The sequence below is a fragment of the Coregonus lavaretus genome (assembly GCF_964263955.1).
Source record: "Coregonus lavaretus genome assembly, chromosome: 2".
NCBI classification, from domain to species: domain Eukaryota; kingdom Metazoa; phylum Chordata; class Actinopteri; order Salmoniformes; family Salmonidae; genus Coregonus; species Coregonus lavaretus.
The window spans coordinates 74,810,472-74,828,434 of NC_139989.1; the positions used below are offsets into that span (position 1 = coordinate 74,810,472).

At 47.0% G+C, this 17,963-nt stretch overlaps 2 protein-coding genes across 2 annotated transcripts in view; one reads left to right on the top strand and one right to left on the bottom strand.

Moving 5' to 3' along the window:
• Nucleotides 1–106: 106 nt before the first annotated feature.
• LOC311140485 (stonustoxin subunit beta-like) lies at nucleotides 107–5,554 on the top strand (the record flags this gene model as incomplete). Its single annotated transcript, XM_084175561.1, has 3 exons — nucleotides 107–285; nucleotides 1,612–1,658; nucleotides 2,013–5,554. Coding segments are annotated over 3 exons (750 nt in total), but the record flags the coding sequence as incomplete, so codon positions are not given.
• A 748-nt stretch (nucleotides 5,555–6,302) lies between these two features.
• Nucleotides 6,303–17,963, bottom strand: part of LOC311141240 (NLR family CARD domain-containing protein 3-like) — a 230,725-nt gene continuing 219,064 nt past the window's right edge. Inside the window, exon 7 of the mRNA XM_084176503.1 lies at nucleotides 6,303–6,699. Coding sequence (XP_084032629.1) covers nucleotides 6,465–6,699 — 235 coding nt within the window. The 3' untranslated portion in view covers nucleotides 6,303–6,464. The remainder of the gene's footprint in view (nucleotides 6,700–17,963) is intronic.

The window sequence follows — 17,963 nt, forward strand, 5'->3', positions numbered from 1 at the left end:
ATGGCAGGTTTCAGGACACTGATGTATCTGAAAATGTTGAGAAAATATACTGCCACTATTTTACCACCAAAGAATAGCAGTGTGGTTTTAATATGATTTGACTCTTTGCAGGCTGTCAGGCTGTCTAGTCACAGAGGAAGGCTGTGCTTCTCTGGTCTCAGCTCTGAAGTCAAACCCCTCACACCTGAGAGAGCTGGACCTGAGCTACAATCACCCAGGAGACTCAGGAGTCAGACTGCTCTCTGCTGGACTGGAGGATCCACACTGCAGACTGGAGAAACTCAAGTATGTAGAGGGTTTATGTCAATGTTCATATCAGACATGTTGGAGTTATCAGGCTAGTTAAGACAAACATTCTGACCACCACTTGGACTAAGTTATATAAAGACTGTGTGTGTGTCCAGTGTGTGTGGGGGTCCAGTGTGTGTTTGTCCAGTGTGTTTGTTCACACTGGACACACACACACTGGACACACACACACACACACACACTGGACACATACACACAAAGGACGCACACACACACTGGACAAACACACATACTGGACACACACACTCATACTGGACACACAAATTGGACACACACACACATTGGACACACACACACACTGGACAAACACACACACACACTGGACACACACACATGCTGGACACACACTCACTCACACTGGACACACACACACTAGACATACACACACACTGGACACACACTGGACACACACAAACACAAACTGGACACACACAGACTTACTCACACTGGACACAAACACACAAACACTAGACACACACACACACACACACTAGACACACACACACACTGGACACACACACAATGGACACACAAACACACACACTGGACACACACAAACGCACTGGACAAACACACACACACACACACACACTGGACACACACACACACACACACACACACAACCACAAACTGGACACACACACAAACACACAGACTTACTCACACTGTAAACACACAAACAAACACTGGACACACACATACACTGGACACACACATAAACACTAGATACACACACTAGACATACACACACACACAATGGACACACACACACACAAAGGACAAACACACACTGGACACACACACACACAAACACACACACACACACACACACACACACACACACACACTGTAAACACACACTGGACACAAACACACAGACTTACATACACTGGACACACACATACACTGGACACACACACAAACACTAGACACACACACACACACTAGACACACACACACACTGGACACACAAACACAAACACTGGACACACTCACACTGGACACATACACACAAAGGACACAAACACACAGACTTACTCACACTGGACACACACACACACACACACACACACACTGGACACACAAACACAAACACTAGACATACACACACTGGACACACACACAATGGACACACATACACACACTGGACAAACAAACACACACACTGGAAACACACACAGGACACAAACAGTGGACACACACACACACACACTTGGACAAATGTATATGCTGACTGTTTGTGTGTGTGTGAGTTCAGGTGTATCCCTCAATGACTGTCTGTTCTTCTGCTTACCGCTACAGTGTGGAACATGGTGGAGAGAACACAATGAAACCAGGACTTAGAAAATGTGAGTGTTGACTGCTGTGAAGAATATGACTAAGAATAAGTCTTAATTCAAGTGAAGTCAAAGTCAAAGACCACCATCATTACTTACTTGGTCATATTAAATATCAGCTGTAGTTCTACAGAAGCACAAATCAGGGACACCAAAGTTTACAAAGAGTTGCTTTGACAATGTGTGTGTCTGTGTGTGTTTTCATGCTTGCATGCATACAGGTGTGTGTTAACAAGTCTCAAGTTACCTTAACTTCTCCTTTTGATACCTAGAAACATCTACATTAAATGAATTAGTGAAAAGTGAGTTAACATTCTAATGTGAATGATGATGATTTCTAATATTGTGTCTGGTTTCATCCATCAGATGTCTGTGATCTCACACTGGACCTAAACACAGTAAACAGACGCCTCTCTCTGTCTGAGGAGAACAGAAAGGTGACATGTAGGAGAGAGAAGCAGCCGTATCCTGATCACCCAGAGAGATTTGAGGTCTGGGAACAGGTGCTGTGTAGAGAGGGTCTGACTGGGCGCTGTTACTGGGAGGTAGAGTGGAGGGGGAGTGGGGCTGTTATAGGAGTGACATATAAAGGAATCAGCAGGAGAGGATGGGGTGATGACTGTGGGTTTGGATACAATGACAAGTCCTGGAGTCTGTTCTGCTCTGACAACAGTTACTCTGCCTGTCACAATAATAAGTCCACTACCATAGACGTCCCCTCCTCCAGCCCCCACAGAGTAGGAGTGTATCTGGACTGGCCAGCCGGCACTCTGTCCTTCTACAGAGTCTCCTCTGACACACTGACCCACCTGAACACATTCCACTCCACATTCACTGAGCCCCTCTATCCAGGGTTTTGGGTTAGTGTTGACGCCTCAGTGTCCCTGTAAATAATAACAATGGTAACACTGGACACACACACACACACTGGGAACACACACACACACTGAACACACAAACACTGGACACACACACACAGGACACACACACTGACACACTGGACACACACACTGGACACACACATACTGGACACACACACACACACACTGGACACACACACACACATACTGAACACACACACACACTGGACACACACACTGATACACACTGGACACACACACACAGGACACACACACACTGATCACACACACACACACACTGGACACACTGGACAAACACACCCACACACTGGACACACACACACACTGGACAAACACACCCACACACTGGACACACACACCCACTGGACACACACACACACACACTGAACACACACACACTGGACACACACACACACACAGAGAACACACACACACTAGACACACACACACACACTGGACAAACACACACACACACACAGGACACACACTCATACACATTGGACACACACACATACACAATGGAAACACATATACACACTGGACACACACACACACACAGGACACACACACAGGACAATCACACGCACACTGGACACACACACTCACACACACTGGACACACACACTCACACACACTGGACACACACACTCACACACACTGGACACACACACTCACACACACTGGACACACAAACTCACACACACTGGACACACACACACACCTGACAAACACACACACACACACACACACACACAGGACACACACACAGGACACAAACACAGGACACACAAACACACACACACACACAGGACCACACACAGGACACACACACACACACACACACACTCACACACACTGGACACACACACACCTGACACACACACAGGACACACACACACAGGACACACACACACACAGGACACACACACACACAGGACACACACACACACACAGGACAAACACTCACACACACTGGACACACACACACACTGGACACACACACATACACACACAGGACACACACACACACACACTGGACACACACACACACTCACACACTCACACACTCACACACTCACACACACTGGACACACACAAACACACACACACTGGACCCACACACACATACGCTGGACACACACACGCTGGACACACACACACATACACACTGGACACACACACCTGACACACACACACACAGGACACACACATTGGACACATACACACACAAACACACTGGACACACACACTCACACACACTGGACACACACACACACACACACACTGGACACACACAAACACACACACACACACTGGACACACACACATACGCTGGACACACACACACACACCTGACACACACACACACACTGGACACACACACACAGGACACACACACACAGGACACACACACACACTGGACACACACATACACTGGACACACACACACACCTGACACACACACACACAGGACACACACACACACTGGACACACACACACACACACACACTGGACACACAAACTCACACACACTGGACACACACAAACACACACACACACACACACACACACACTCACACTGGACCCACACACATACATACTGGACACACACACACATACACACTGGACACTCACACACCTGACACACACACACACAGGACACACACACTGGACACACACACACACTGGACACACACACACACCTGACACACACACACACAGGACACACACACACTGGACACACACACACACACACTGGACAAACACACTCATACACACTGGACACACACACACACACTGGACACACACACACACACTGGACACACACACACAAACTGGACACACACACTGGACACTGGACAAACACACACACACACACTGGACAAACACACTCACACACACTGGACACACACACACACACTGGACACACACACAGACACTGGACACACACACATACACACTTACACACACACACACACACACTGGACAAACACACTCACACACAATGGACACACACACACACACTGGACACACACACTGGACACTCACACTCACACACACTGGACACACACACAGACACTGGACACACACACATACACACTTACACACACACTCACACACACTGGACACAAACACACCAGACACACACACACACACAGGACACATACACACTGGACACACACACACATACTGAACACATACACTCACACACACTGGACACACACACATACACTGGACACACACACTGGACACACACACTGGACACACACACACACTGGACACACACACTCACACACTCACACACACTGGACACACACAAACACACACACACTGGAGCCACACACATACACACTGGACACACACACACATACACACTGGAAACACACACATACGCTGGACACACACACACACTGGACACCCACACATAGGACACACACATTGGACACACACACACACACACACACACACTGGACACACACACTCACACACACTGGAGACACACACACACACTGGACACACACACACACTGGACACACACTCTGGACACATTTCAATGTGTAGGATTTTGATGAAAGGAAATCCCATATAGCCTACTGGACAGGACTTTGCTATGGCATCTTCTGTTTGGGTGTCTCAGGTCAGGTCTGAGCCATGATCAGAATGTGTCTCTGTGTCTAATTCCAGCCCTGCCATTTCTACCTGTCCTGATCTAGTGTTTCACCCCTGACCTCCTCACACCGTCTCACTGTCCATGTCTGCTTTTAGCTCCCACCTCTACTTCACTGTGTTATAATGGACCTTATGCTTGTTATGTCACCTCTGTAACCAGTTATCAAACATACTGACCTTTCTGACCCTATCCCATGGCCCTACTTTCTACAACTGAACATTTAAAGTCCTCTGAGTTTTGTTTAGTGTCCATTTACTTATGTATGTATTTGTTGTATATTGGGGTTGTGCTGCAGAGCATCATGGGGGTTTGTATGTATTGAGATGATCACGTTCCAGATAAATGGTTGAACTGATTCCTGTCTCCTGTCTCATCATTATTGAATTGTTATACAGACGTGGTTATGAAACCCACGAGACATAACAAAAGATTGGTGATGAGTAAGTCTGAATCTACAGGAACTATTCTGTCTGGAAGAAGTGGGTTTTTACAACTGTTTAAAACTGTTATTTTCTGTGGTCCAGTCTAGGCTAATGTTAGCACAGTGTATTGCTAGCAGAGGCAAGTGCATAGTCCAGCTAGCTAAGAGAGAGAGTTAACCAGTGGTGTAAAGTACTTAAGTAAAAATACTTTAAAGTACTACTTAAGTAGTTTTTTGGGGGTATATGTACTTGACTTTACTATTCATATTTTTGACTACTTTTACTTTCACTTCACTACATTCCTAAAGAAAATAATGTACTTTTAACTCCATACATTTTCCCTGACACCCAAAAGTACTTGTTACATTTTGAATGCTTAGCAGGACAGAAAATGGTCCAATTCACGCACTTATCAAGAGAACCTCCCTACTGCCTCTGATCTGGGGGACTCACTAAACACAAATGCTTCGTTAGTAAATTGTCTGATTGGTGGAGTTTGCCTCTGGCTGAAAATCGTCTGGTTTGCTTTATGTAAGGAATTTGAAATGATTTATACTTGTACTTTTACTTTTGATACTTTAGTATATTATAGCAATTACATTTACTTTTGATACTTAAGTATATTTAAAACCAAATACTTTTAGACTTTTACTCAAGTAGTATTTTACTGGGTGACTTTCACTTTTAGTTGAGTCATTTTCTATTAAGGTATCTTTACTTTTACTCAAGTATGACAATTGGGTACTTTTTCCACCACTGGAGTTAACATCGTCATGGACGGCAGAAAAGGACTGGAGACGGACATCGCATAACTTTGTCCAAGTGGTGGTCAGAATGTTTGTCTTAACTAGCCTGATAACTCCAACATGTCTGATATGAACATTGACATAAACCCTCTACATACTTGAGTTTCTCCAGTCTGCAGTGTGGATCCTCCAGTCCAGCAGAGAGCAGTCTGACTCCTGAGTCTCCTGGGTGATTGTAGCTCAGGTCCAGCTCTCTCAGGTGTGAGGGGTTTGACTTCAGAGCTGAGACCAGAGAAGCACAGCCTACCTCTGTGACTAGACAGCCTGACAGCCTGCAAAGAGTCAAATCATATTAAAACCACACTGCTATTCTTTGGTGGGGAAGATATTGGCAGTATATTTTTCAAAATTTCAGTTAAATCAGTGTCCTGAAACCTGCTCTATCTATTCAGAAATGGATGTTTCATTATTAGAAATGACAAATTATCAAACTATTGCTTGTAGAGAGAAAAATGTATAGTCCAAATATTTGAGTAAACTGACCAGAGCAGTTTAAAAAGCAGTATCAGTCCAAGACAGACAGTGAGGTATCAGATTTAGATTGTATTGAGTATACAGTCCACACCATATCTACAGTGCATTCAAAAAGTATTCAGACCCCTTGACTATTTCCACATTTTGTTAAGTTACAGCCTTATTCTAAAATAGATTAAATTAGTTATTTTCCCCCATCAATTTACACACAATACCCCATAATGACAAATTGAAAACAGGTTTTTAGACATGTTTGCAAATATATAGAAATACCTTATTTACAGAAGTTTTCAGACCCTTTGCTATGAGATTCGAAATTGAGCTCATGTGCATCCTGTTTCCGTTGATCATCCCTGAGATGTTTCTACAACTTGATTGGATTCCACCTGTGGTAAATTCAATTGATTGGACATGATTTGGAATGGCACACACCTGTCTATATAAGGTCCCACAGTTGACAGTGCATGTCAGAGCAAAAACCAAGCCATGAGGTCGAAGGAATTGTCCGTAGAGCTCCGAGACAGGATTGTGCCGAGGGGAAGGGTACCAAAAAATGTCTGCAGCATTGAAGGTCCCCAAGAACACAGTGGCCTCCTCCATTTGGAACCACCAAGATTCTTCCTAGAGCTGGCCGCCTGGCCAAACTGAGCAATCGGGGGAGAAGGGCCTTGGTCAGGGAGGTGACGAAGAACCCGATGGTCACTCTGACAGAGCTCCAGAATTCCTCTGTGGATATGGGAGAACCTTCCAGAAGGACATCTCTGCAGCACTCCACCAATCTGGCCTTTATGGTAGAGTGGCCAGACGGAAGCCACTCCTCAGTAAAAGATACATGACAGCCCGCTCGGAGTTTGCCAAAAGGCACCTAAAGACTCTCAGACCATGAGAAACAAGATTCTCTGGTCTGATGAAACCAAGATTGATCTCTTTGGCCTGAATGCCAAGCGTCACGTCTGGAGGAAACCTGGCACCATCACTACGGTGAAACATGGTGGTGGCAGCATGCTGTGGGGATGTTTTTTAGTGGCAGGGACTGGGAGACTAGTCAGGATCGGGGGAAAGATGAACAGAGCAAAGTACAGAGAGATCCTTGATGAAAACCTGCTCCAGAGCGCTCTGGACCTCAGACTGGGGTGAAGGTTCACCTTCCAACAGGACAATGAGCCTAAGCACACAACCAAGACAACACAGGAGTTCTAAAAACCCATAACTTTGTCATTATGGGATGTTATGTGTAGATTGATGAGGGAAAAAAACAGTTTAATCAATTTTAGAATAAGGCTTTAATGTAACAAAAGGTGGAAAAAGTCAAGGGGTCTGAATACTTTCCGAAAGAACTATGTAACTATACACTATATATACAACAGTATGTGGACACCCTTTCAAATTAGTGGATTTGGATATTTCAGCCACACCGGTTGCTGACAGGTGTGTAAAATCGAGCACACAGCCATGCAATCTCCATAGACACTAAGCGGTCCCGTTCTGTGAGCTTGTGTGGCCTACAACTTCACGGCTGAGCCGTTGTTGCTCCTAGACGTTTCCACTTCACAATAATAGCACTTACAGTTGACCGGGGCAGCTCTAGCAGGGCAGAAATGTGACTTGTTGGAAAGGTGGCATTTTATGATGGTGCCATGTTGAAAGTCAATGAGCACTTCAGTAAGGCCATTCTACTGCCAATGTTTGTCTATGGAGATTGCATGGCTGTGTGCTCGATTTCATACACCTGTCAGCAACGGGTTTGGCTGAAATAGCCGAATCCACTAATTTGAAGGGTTGTCCACATACTTTTGTATATATAGTGTATTTCCCTGGTATATTTCTCATGTCTCACCAGTCCAGTTATGCTGCTCTGGCGCCATCCTGTGGACAGCTGGGAACACAACTTCAACTCCATTACATTCAATGTATCCCACAAAGTGCCACTTGGCTGGACAAAGCAGTCTGAATGGAAATCAGGTACATATATGAATACAGGCAGACACACAGCCTTACAGGTCATATCCCTGAGTCTCAGTTTAAATCACGGTTTAAACATAACAAGGCATTGCAAGTGAAAACATTTCTCAATTAGGTTTTAGGTTTTATTTATTCACACCAAAGAAAAGAAGTGAAAGACAAAACACTGCAGATAAATAAACAGGTAAAAACGGTGTTCAGGTGAGGCTGGAAGCACAAAAGGGCTGATATGAAAACCACACCACAAATAAAAGTAAAAAAAAAAATGTTTGTTCAATCAGTTAAACAAAACATATTAATTTTAATTATAAATGTATATATATATAAGTGGTTTGCGAAAGTATTCACTCCCCTTGGTATTTTTCCTATTTTGTTGCCTTACAACCTGGAAATAAAATAGATTTTTTGGGGGTTTGTATCATTTGATTTACACAACATGCCTACCACTTTGAAGATGAAAAATATTTTTTATTGTGAAACAAACAAGAAATAAGACAAAAAAACAGAAAATTTGAGCGTGCATAACTATTCACCCCCCCAAAGTCAATACTTTGTAGAGCCACCTTTTGCAGCAATTATAGCTGCAAGTCTCTTGGGGTATGTCTCTATAAGCTTGGCACATCTAGCCACTGGGATTTTTGCCCATTCTTCAAGGCAAAACTGCTCCAGCTCCTTCAAGTTGGATGGGTTCTGCTGGTGTACAGCAATCTTTAAGTCATACCACAGATTCTCAATTGGATTGAGGTCTGGGCATTGACTAGGCCATTCCAAGATATTTAAATATTTCCCCTTAAACCACTCAAGTGTTGCTTTAGCAGTATGCTTAGGGTCATTGACCTGCTGGAAGGTGAACCTCCGTCCCAGTCTCAAATCTCTGGAAGACTGAAACAGGTTTCCCTCAAGAATTTCCCTGTGTTTAGCGCCATCCATCATTCCTTCAATTCTGACCAGTAAGAGCTGATATATCATGTAGATTAAACACAGTGGAGAAACATTGTAGAACCACTCAGAGAGGTATTCATCTATAGGACTGGGACACTGTAAAACCACTCAGAGAGGTATTCATCTACAGGACTGGGACACTGTAAAACCACTCAGAGAGGTATTCATCTACAGGACTGGGACACTGTAAAACCACTCAGAGAGGTATTCATCTACAGGACTGGGACACTGTAAAACCACTCAGAGAGGTATTCATCTACAGGACTGGGACACTGTAGAACCACTCAGAGAGGTATTCATCTACAGGACTGGGACACTGTAAAACCACTCAGAGAGGTATTCATCTACAGGACTGGGTGGGTATTATTAGTCTGTTCTGAGTAGAAATTGATATAAACAGTGATTAAAACACAAAAACAGCGAGTTTAGTGCCCAGATTCTGACACTTATCTCCAAGAAGAGAATTCCCATTTATAGTTATTTTGATACTACACGCAAAGGGGTTCTTCGTTTGTCCCCATAGGAAAACCCTTTTTTGTTTCAGGTAGAACCCTTGGGTGGTGAAAAAGGTTCTACTTAGAACCTTTTAGTGGTGAATGGGTTCCACTTGTAACAAAAACATTTTTTTTCAGAGGGTTCTCCTACGAAGATAATTGAAGAACCATTATGGTTCTAGGTAGCGCCTTCTTTTAGTGTAGTCTGAGCTTAATTTATAGAACATGACTTTTCCTGTTGATTCTTCTGCTCCAAGTCTTTCTCTAGTTCAGAGTTCTTCTGCTTCAAGTCTTCATAAGTTTTCTCTAGCTCAGAGTTCTTCTGCTTCAAGTCTTCAGAAGTTTTCTCTAGTTCAGAGTTCTTCTGTTTTAAGTCTTCAGAAGTTTTCTCTAGCTCAGAGTTCTTCTGCTTTAAGTCTTCAGAAGTGTTCTCTAGCTCAGAGTTCTTCTGCTTTAAGTCTTCAGAAGTGTTCTCTAGCTCAGAGTTCTTCTGCTTTAAGTCTTCAGAAGTGTTCTCTAGCTCAGAGTTCTTCTGCTTCAAGTCCTTAGAAGTTTTCTTTACTTCAGAGTTCTCTTGCTTCAAGTCTATATCGATGTTTCTGTTCTATTGCTCTAGCTCATATATCCTCCTCAATAGTTTGTCAGAATTCTCCTCAGCAGAATCTTCTTCCACTTTAATAACTTGCATCTTCATCTTTTTACAGAAGCTCGCCCGTTCCTCCTCCTCCTCCTCCTCAGTGTCACTTTCCTAAGCATGACACACGCAGTTCACAGTTTAGTTTCTCTAACTGAAATACAAAGAAATGGTTTATCAAATAGGAGTATTTATCAAATTGGGGTATTGTCAATGGCATTCAGGAACGTTAAATAACAGAAAATTATCTCGAGTTATCTTTGTCTTTCCAGCGTTGCCATGGTGGCCTTTGTGTCCCCCCGTCTCCAGTGACCTCGACCAGGATGTGTGTTTGCATTGTTGGGACGGTGTAGTGTCGCCTGACGTGGCTCTCACAGTAGGAGGCAGTGTAGCTCAAACAGTCTAATGTCTCTTCAAGCCTCTGGGCTGGTTAGATATCAGTCAGACAGTCTAATGTCTCTTCAAGCCTCTGGGCTGGTTAGATATCAGTCAGACAGTCTAATGTCTCTTCAAGCCTCTGGGCTGGTTAGATATCAGTCAGACAGTCTAATGTCTCTTCAAGCCTCTGGGCTGGTTAGATATCAGTCAGACAGTCTAATGTCTCTTCAAGCCTCTGGGCTGGTTAGATATCAGTCAGACAGTCTAATGTCTCTTCAAGCCTCTGGGCTGGTTAGATATCAGTCAGACAGTCTAATGTCTCTTCAAGCCTCTGGGCTGGTTAGATATCAGTCAGGAGGAGGCAGTGCAGGTCAGACAGTCTGGTCAGTCAGTAACGCAATCTAGTGGAAACAGATTGTCACGGATTCTGCCGAGGCTGCTTCCCCTCCTGGTACGAGCAGGCGTCGGCGGTCGCCGTCCCCGGAGTACTAGCTGCCACCGATCTATGTTTCTGTTGCTTTTGTCTGTCTGTCACACCTGTGTCCAATTGTGTATTGATCACCTGTCCTATAAGTTCCGTCTTTTTGCTTAGTAGGATTGTGTGTTGTTGTTCGCCTGTCGTTGTGCTGCGTGTTTTGCTTCTTGTTTGTTATTTTTAGTGTTTTACGCATGGTGCGTAAATGCTCGCCTCTTATTGTTGAGGTAGTTTGTTTACCGTTTCCTTGTGGATTTTTTGAGTAAACTCTGTTGGACTGAGCCTCGGTGTCCTGCGCCTGACTTTCACAACACATACACCTCACCTCGTGACAGAACAACACACCATCTCCATGGAGTCAGCAGGAACAGCGGCGATACCCGATTCCCTGGAAGACCGGTTTAATTACCAGGACGCCATGATCCGGCAACTCGGGGTCGCCATGGACGAGGTGTCCAACAGACTGCGCCGTTTGATGAATCGGGAGGTGCCCACGCCTTCTCACACCATCCCAGCACCAACGGCCAGTCCTCCTCTCTCAGCACCGGAACCCAGTGGTATTCGGCTCTCGCTCCCGGGGGCATATGACGGTTCTGCAGCCGGGTGTCAGGGATTTCTGCTACAGGTGGAACTGTACCTGGCCACTGTACACCCGCCGCCCTCGGGATACGAGAGCGTCTCCGCCCTCATCTCCTGTCTATCCGGCAAGGCGTTGGAATGGGCCAACGCCGAATGGAGGGGAATAGACGCCGCAACCATCACCTACGCGGAGTTCTCCAGCCGCTTCAGGACTGTCTTTGATCATCCACCGGAGGGTAAAGCGGCGGGAGAGCGTCTGTTCCACCTCCGACAGGAGAAGAGGAGCGCCCAGGAGTTCGCACTGGAGTTCCGGACACTAGCAGCGGATGCGGGGTGGAATGAGAGGGCCCTCAGCGACCACTACAGGTGTAGCCTACGAGAGGACGTTCGTCGTGAGCTGGCCTGCAGGGACACCAACTTGTCATTTGACCAGTTGGTGGACATTTCCATCCGTCTAGACACCCTGCTGGCCACCCGCGGACGTCCCGAGTGGGGGTCGTCCATTTCGCCCTCCAGCACCTCCGAGCCTATTCCTATGGAGATCGGGGGTGCTGGCGCTAGAGAGAGGAGGAGAGGGAACCCGAGGGGAGCCATCCCCTGCACCACCTGCGGTCGTGGAGGGCACACCGCGGCCAGGTGCTGGGGAGGGTCTCTTGGGAGAGGTGACAACAGGCTGCGCACTGGGGAGTCATTTCAGGTGAGCAGGCGCCCCACTTACCCAGAGCTTTCTGTTGGTCACATGAATATTCCTGTGAGATTTCCACAGGTGGCACCTCATTCCCAGCATAAGGCGCTAGTAGATTCAGGCGCAGCTGGGAACTTTATTGATCGGGCATTTTGTGGTAGGTTAGGGATTCCCCTTCGGCCGGTAGAACCTCCGTTTCCTGTCCACACCTTAGACAGCCGGCCGTTGGGGTCGGGTCTGATCAGGGAGGTCACAGCACCACTGACGATGACAACGCAGGGGGGTCACGAGGAGATCATTCAGTTTTATCTGATTGACTCTCCTGCGTACCCCGTGGTGTTGGGACTTCCCTGGTTAAGCACCCATGATCCTACCATAGCGTGGCAACAGAGGGCTCTTATGGAGTGGTCTGCCCAGTGTGTAGGGAGATGTCTAGGTGTTTCCTTAGGGGCGACCTCGGTAGAGAGTCCGAACCAAGTGCCCGCACTGCGCATTCCCCCTGAGTATGAGGATTTAGCACTTGCGTTTAGTAAATCGAGGGCAGCGCGGCTACCTCCTCATAGACAGGGGGACTGTGCGATAAATCTCCAAACAGGAGCGGCTCTGCCACGGAGTCATGTGTATCCCCTGTCTCAAGAGGAGACAGCGGCTATGGAGACGTACATAGCCGAGTCCTTGGCACAGGGATACATACGGCCTTCTACTTCCCCGGTCTCCTCGAGTTTCTTCTTTGTGAAGAAGAAGGATGGGGGATTGCGTCCGTGTATTGACTACCGTAGTCTCAATCAGATTACAGTTAAATACAGCTACCCACTTCCACTGATTGCGACGATGACGGAGTCATTACGCGGCGCGCGCTTCTTCACAAAGTTAGATCTCAGGAGCGCGTATAATCTGGTGCGCATTAGGGAGGGGGATGAATGGAAGACAGCATTTAGCACAACCTCGGGTCATTACGAGTATCTCGTCATGCCATACGGGTTAATGAATGCTCCTTCAGTCTTCCAATCCTTTGTTGACGAGATTTTCCGGGACATGCATAGGCAGGGTGTAGTAGTTTACATCGACGACATCCTAGTGTACTCTGCTACACGAGCCGAGCATGTAGCCCAGGTGCGCCAAGTGTTGAGAAGACTGTTGGAGCATGACTTGTATGTCAAGGCAGAGAAATGCCTGTTCTTCCAGGAGTCCGTCTCCTTTTTGGGTTATCGGTTGTCCGCGTCTGGTGTGGAGATAGAGGTAGACCGGGTATCGGCCGTGCGTAATTGGCAAACTCCAACTACTGTAAAAGAGGTGCAGCGGTTCTTGGGGTTTGCTAATTACTACCGGAGGTTTATTCGGGGTTTTGGACAGGTTGCAGCTCCCATTACATCTCTACTAAAGGGGGGTCCGGTTCGTTTGCAGTGGTCGGCTGAGGCGGACAGGGCATTTGTTAAACTTAAGAACCTGTTTACCTCGGCTCCCGTGCTGGCGCACCCGGATCCCTCTTTACCCTTCCAAGTAGAGGTGGACGCGTCTGAGACCGGTATTGGGGCAGTCCTGTCACAACGGTCCGGCGCGCCACCTAAACTCCGCCCCTGTGCCTTCTACTCTAAGAAGCTCAGCTCGGCGGGGCGCAACTATGACGTTGGGGACAGGGAGCTGTTAGCCGTTGTTCAAGCTCTAAAGGTGTGGAGGCATTGGCTTGAGGGGGCTCAACACCCTTTCCTCATTCTGACAGATCACCGTAACCTGGAATACATCCGGGCAGCTAGGAGATTGAACCCTCGTCAGGCTAGGTGGAACATGTTCCTAACCCGATTTGTTTTCAAGATCACATACATCCCAGGGTCCCAGAATGCTAAGGCAGACGCCCTGTCCCGGCGGTATGACACAGAGGAGAGGTCTAACGAGCCTACTTCCATATTGCCGGAGTCTTGTTTGGTGGCTCCGGTGGTTTGGGAGGTCGATGCGGAAGTCGAGCGGGCACTGCGTACCGACCCTACTCCCCCCGAGTGTCCTGTGGGGCGGACGTACGTTCCGCTCGAGGTTCGTGATCGACTTATTTATTGGGCTCATACATCACCCTCCTCTGGACATCCAGGTATTGGCCGGACCGTGCACTGTCTTAGCATGAAATACTGGTGGCCAACGTTAGCTAGGGATGTGAGGGTTTATGTCTCCTCCTGCTCGGTGTGTGCCCAGTGTAAGGCGCCTAGACATTTGCCCAGGGGTAAGCTACATCCCCTGCCCGTTCCACAACGACCATGGTCCCACCTCTCGGTAGATTTCGTTACCGATCTACCCCCCTCCCAGGGGAATACCACCATTTTGGTCGTTGTGGATCGGTTTTCTAAGGCCTGTCGTCTCCTTCCTATGCCGGGTCTCCCTTCTGCCCTACAAACCGCTGAGGCCCTGTTCACCCATGTGTTCCGGCACTATGGGGTCCCCGAGGATATAGTGTCTGACCGAGGTCCCCAGTTCACCTCCAGAGTTTGGGGGGCGTTTATGGAACGGTTGGGGGTCTCGGTGAGCCTTACCTCGGGGTACCACCCAGAGAGCAATGGGCAGGTTGAACGTGTGAACCAGGATGTGGGTAGGTTTTTGAGGTCCTACTGCCGGGACCGGCCGGAGGAGTGGTCGAGGTATATCCCCTGGGCAGAGATGGCCCAGAACTCTCTCCGCCACTCCTCCACCGGATTAACACCTTTCCAGTGTATTTTAGGGTATCAGCCGGTCCTGGCACGTGACACGAGAGCCAGACCGAGGCCCCTGCGGTGGACGAGTGGATTCGGCGCTCGGAGGAGACGTGGGACGCGGCCCATGTCCATCTGCAGCGTGCCATCCGTCACCAAAAGGCGAGCGCCGACCGTCACCGCAGTGAGGCACCGGTGTACGCACCGGGAGATCGAGTCTGGCTCTCGACTCGAAACCTGCCCCTCCGCCTGCCCTGCCGGAAGCTGGGTCGGCGGTTTGTGGGGCCCTTCAAAGTCCTGAGAAGATTGAACGAGGTGTGTTACAGGTTACAACTGCCTATAGAGTATAAAAATATTAACCCCTCGTTCCATGTGTCTCTTCTCAGGCCGGTGGTAGCTGGCCCACTCCAAGAGGATGAGATAGGAGAGACCCCTCCGCCCCCTTTGGACATCGAGGGGGCCCCGGCGTACAGGGTCCGGACCATCTTGGACTCAAGGCGCCGGATGAGTGGTCTCCAGTATCTCGTGGAGTGGGAGGGGTACGGTCCGGAGGAACGGTGCTGGGTGCCCAGGAGGGACATACTCGATCCATCCCTCCTGACTGAGTTTCACCATGGGCATCCCACGTGCCCGGGTCCGCGTCCTCCTGGCCGTCCCCGAGGCCGGGGTCGGCGCACGGCTGGAGCCGCGCGTCAAGGGGGGGGTACTGTCACGGATTCTGCCGAGGCTGCTTCCCCTCCTGGTACGAGCAGGCGTCGGCGGTCGCCGTCCCCGGAGTACTAGCTGCCACCGATCTATGTTTCTGTGTGTGATTGCTTTTGTCTGTCTGTCACACCTGTGTCCAATTGTGTATTGATCACCTGTCCTATAAGTTCCGTCTTTTTGCTTAGTAGGATTGTGTGTTGTTGTTCGCCTGTCGTTGTGCTGCGTGTTTTGCTTCTTGTTTGTTATTTTTAGTGTTTTACGCATGGTGCGTAAATGCTCGCCTCTTATTGTTGAGGTAGTTTGTTTACCGTTTCCTTGTGGATTTTTTGAGTAAACTCTGTTGGACTGAGCCTCGGTGTCCTGCGCCTGACTTTCACAACACATACACCTCATCTCGTGACACAGACATTAAACATTTATATTATGGCTGTACACTATTGGCTGGTTTCCCATAAAACTGATTAAGCCTTGTCCTATAAAGTAGAAACAATGTTGATTCAACCAGTTCATGTCCTTTGGGAACTGTCAAATCGCAAGAATTTCCATCGGTGTCCGTGTTGCTGAATCCGCTTGTTTTTAGTGAGTGCATACATTTTTCATACTCCGCTTGTAGGCTACTTTACTGTTTGTTTGTTTACCTATCATGTGGCAAAGTCACTACTGACAGTATCAACTGCGATGGTTGGCTATAGCTACAGTATATATATTTGGGAGCAGGATAACGTTCAGTGGTTGGCTATAGCTACAGTATATATATGTTAGGGAGCAGGATAACGTTCAGTGGTTGGCTATAGCTACAGTATATATATTTGGGAGCAGGATAACGTTCAGTGGTTTGCTATAGCTACAGTATATATATTTGGGAGCAGGATAACGTTCAGTGGTTGGCTATAGCTACAGTATATATATTTGGGAGCAGGATAACGTTCAGTGGTTGGCTATAGCTACAGTATATATATTTGGGAGCAGGATAACGTTCAGTGGTTGGCTATAGCTACAGTATATATATTTGGGAGCAGGATAACGTTCAGTGGTTGGCTATAGCTACAGTATATATATGTTAGGGAGCAGGATAACGTTCAGTGGTTGGCTATAGCTACAGTATATATATATATTTGGGAGCAGGATAACGTTCAGTGTTTGGCTATAGCTAGAGTTTATATCTATTTGGGAGCAGGATAACGTTCAGTGGTTGGCTTTAGCTACAGTATATATACAGTGCCCTCCACTATTATTGGCACCCCTGTTTAAGATGTGGTCGAGGACTTCAAAAAATTCTCCTTTTTTTTTTAAACAACATAGAACCCAAATGCAAAAAAAGAGAAAAATCCAACCTTTTATTTAAGTACATTACTTTGGTGGTAAAAAAAAAAATCACACATTTAGAAAAAAAAAACTTGAAATCATGTGTCCCACAATTATTGGCACCCCTAACAATTCCGCTGAAAATTTTAATTTATTTTTTAAAAAAATATATTTTTCTGTAGTTGCTAAAGTTGGTCAGGGTATCTAGGAACTTTTAATTAGTAATTC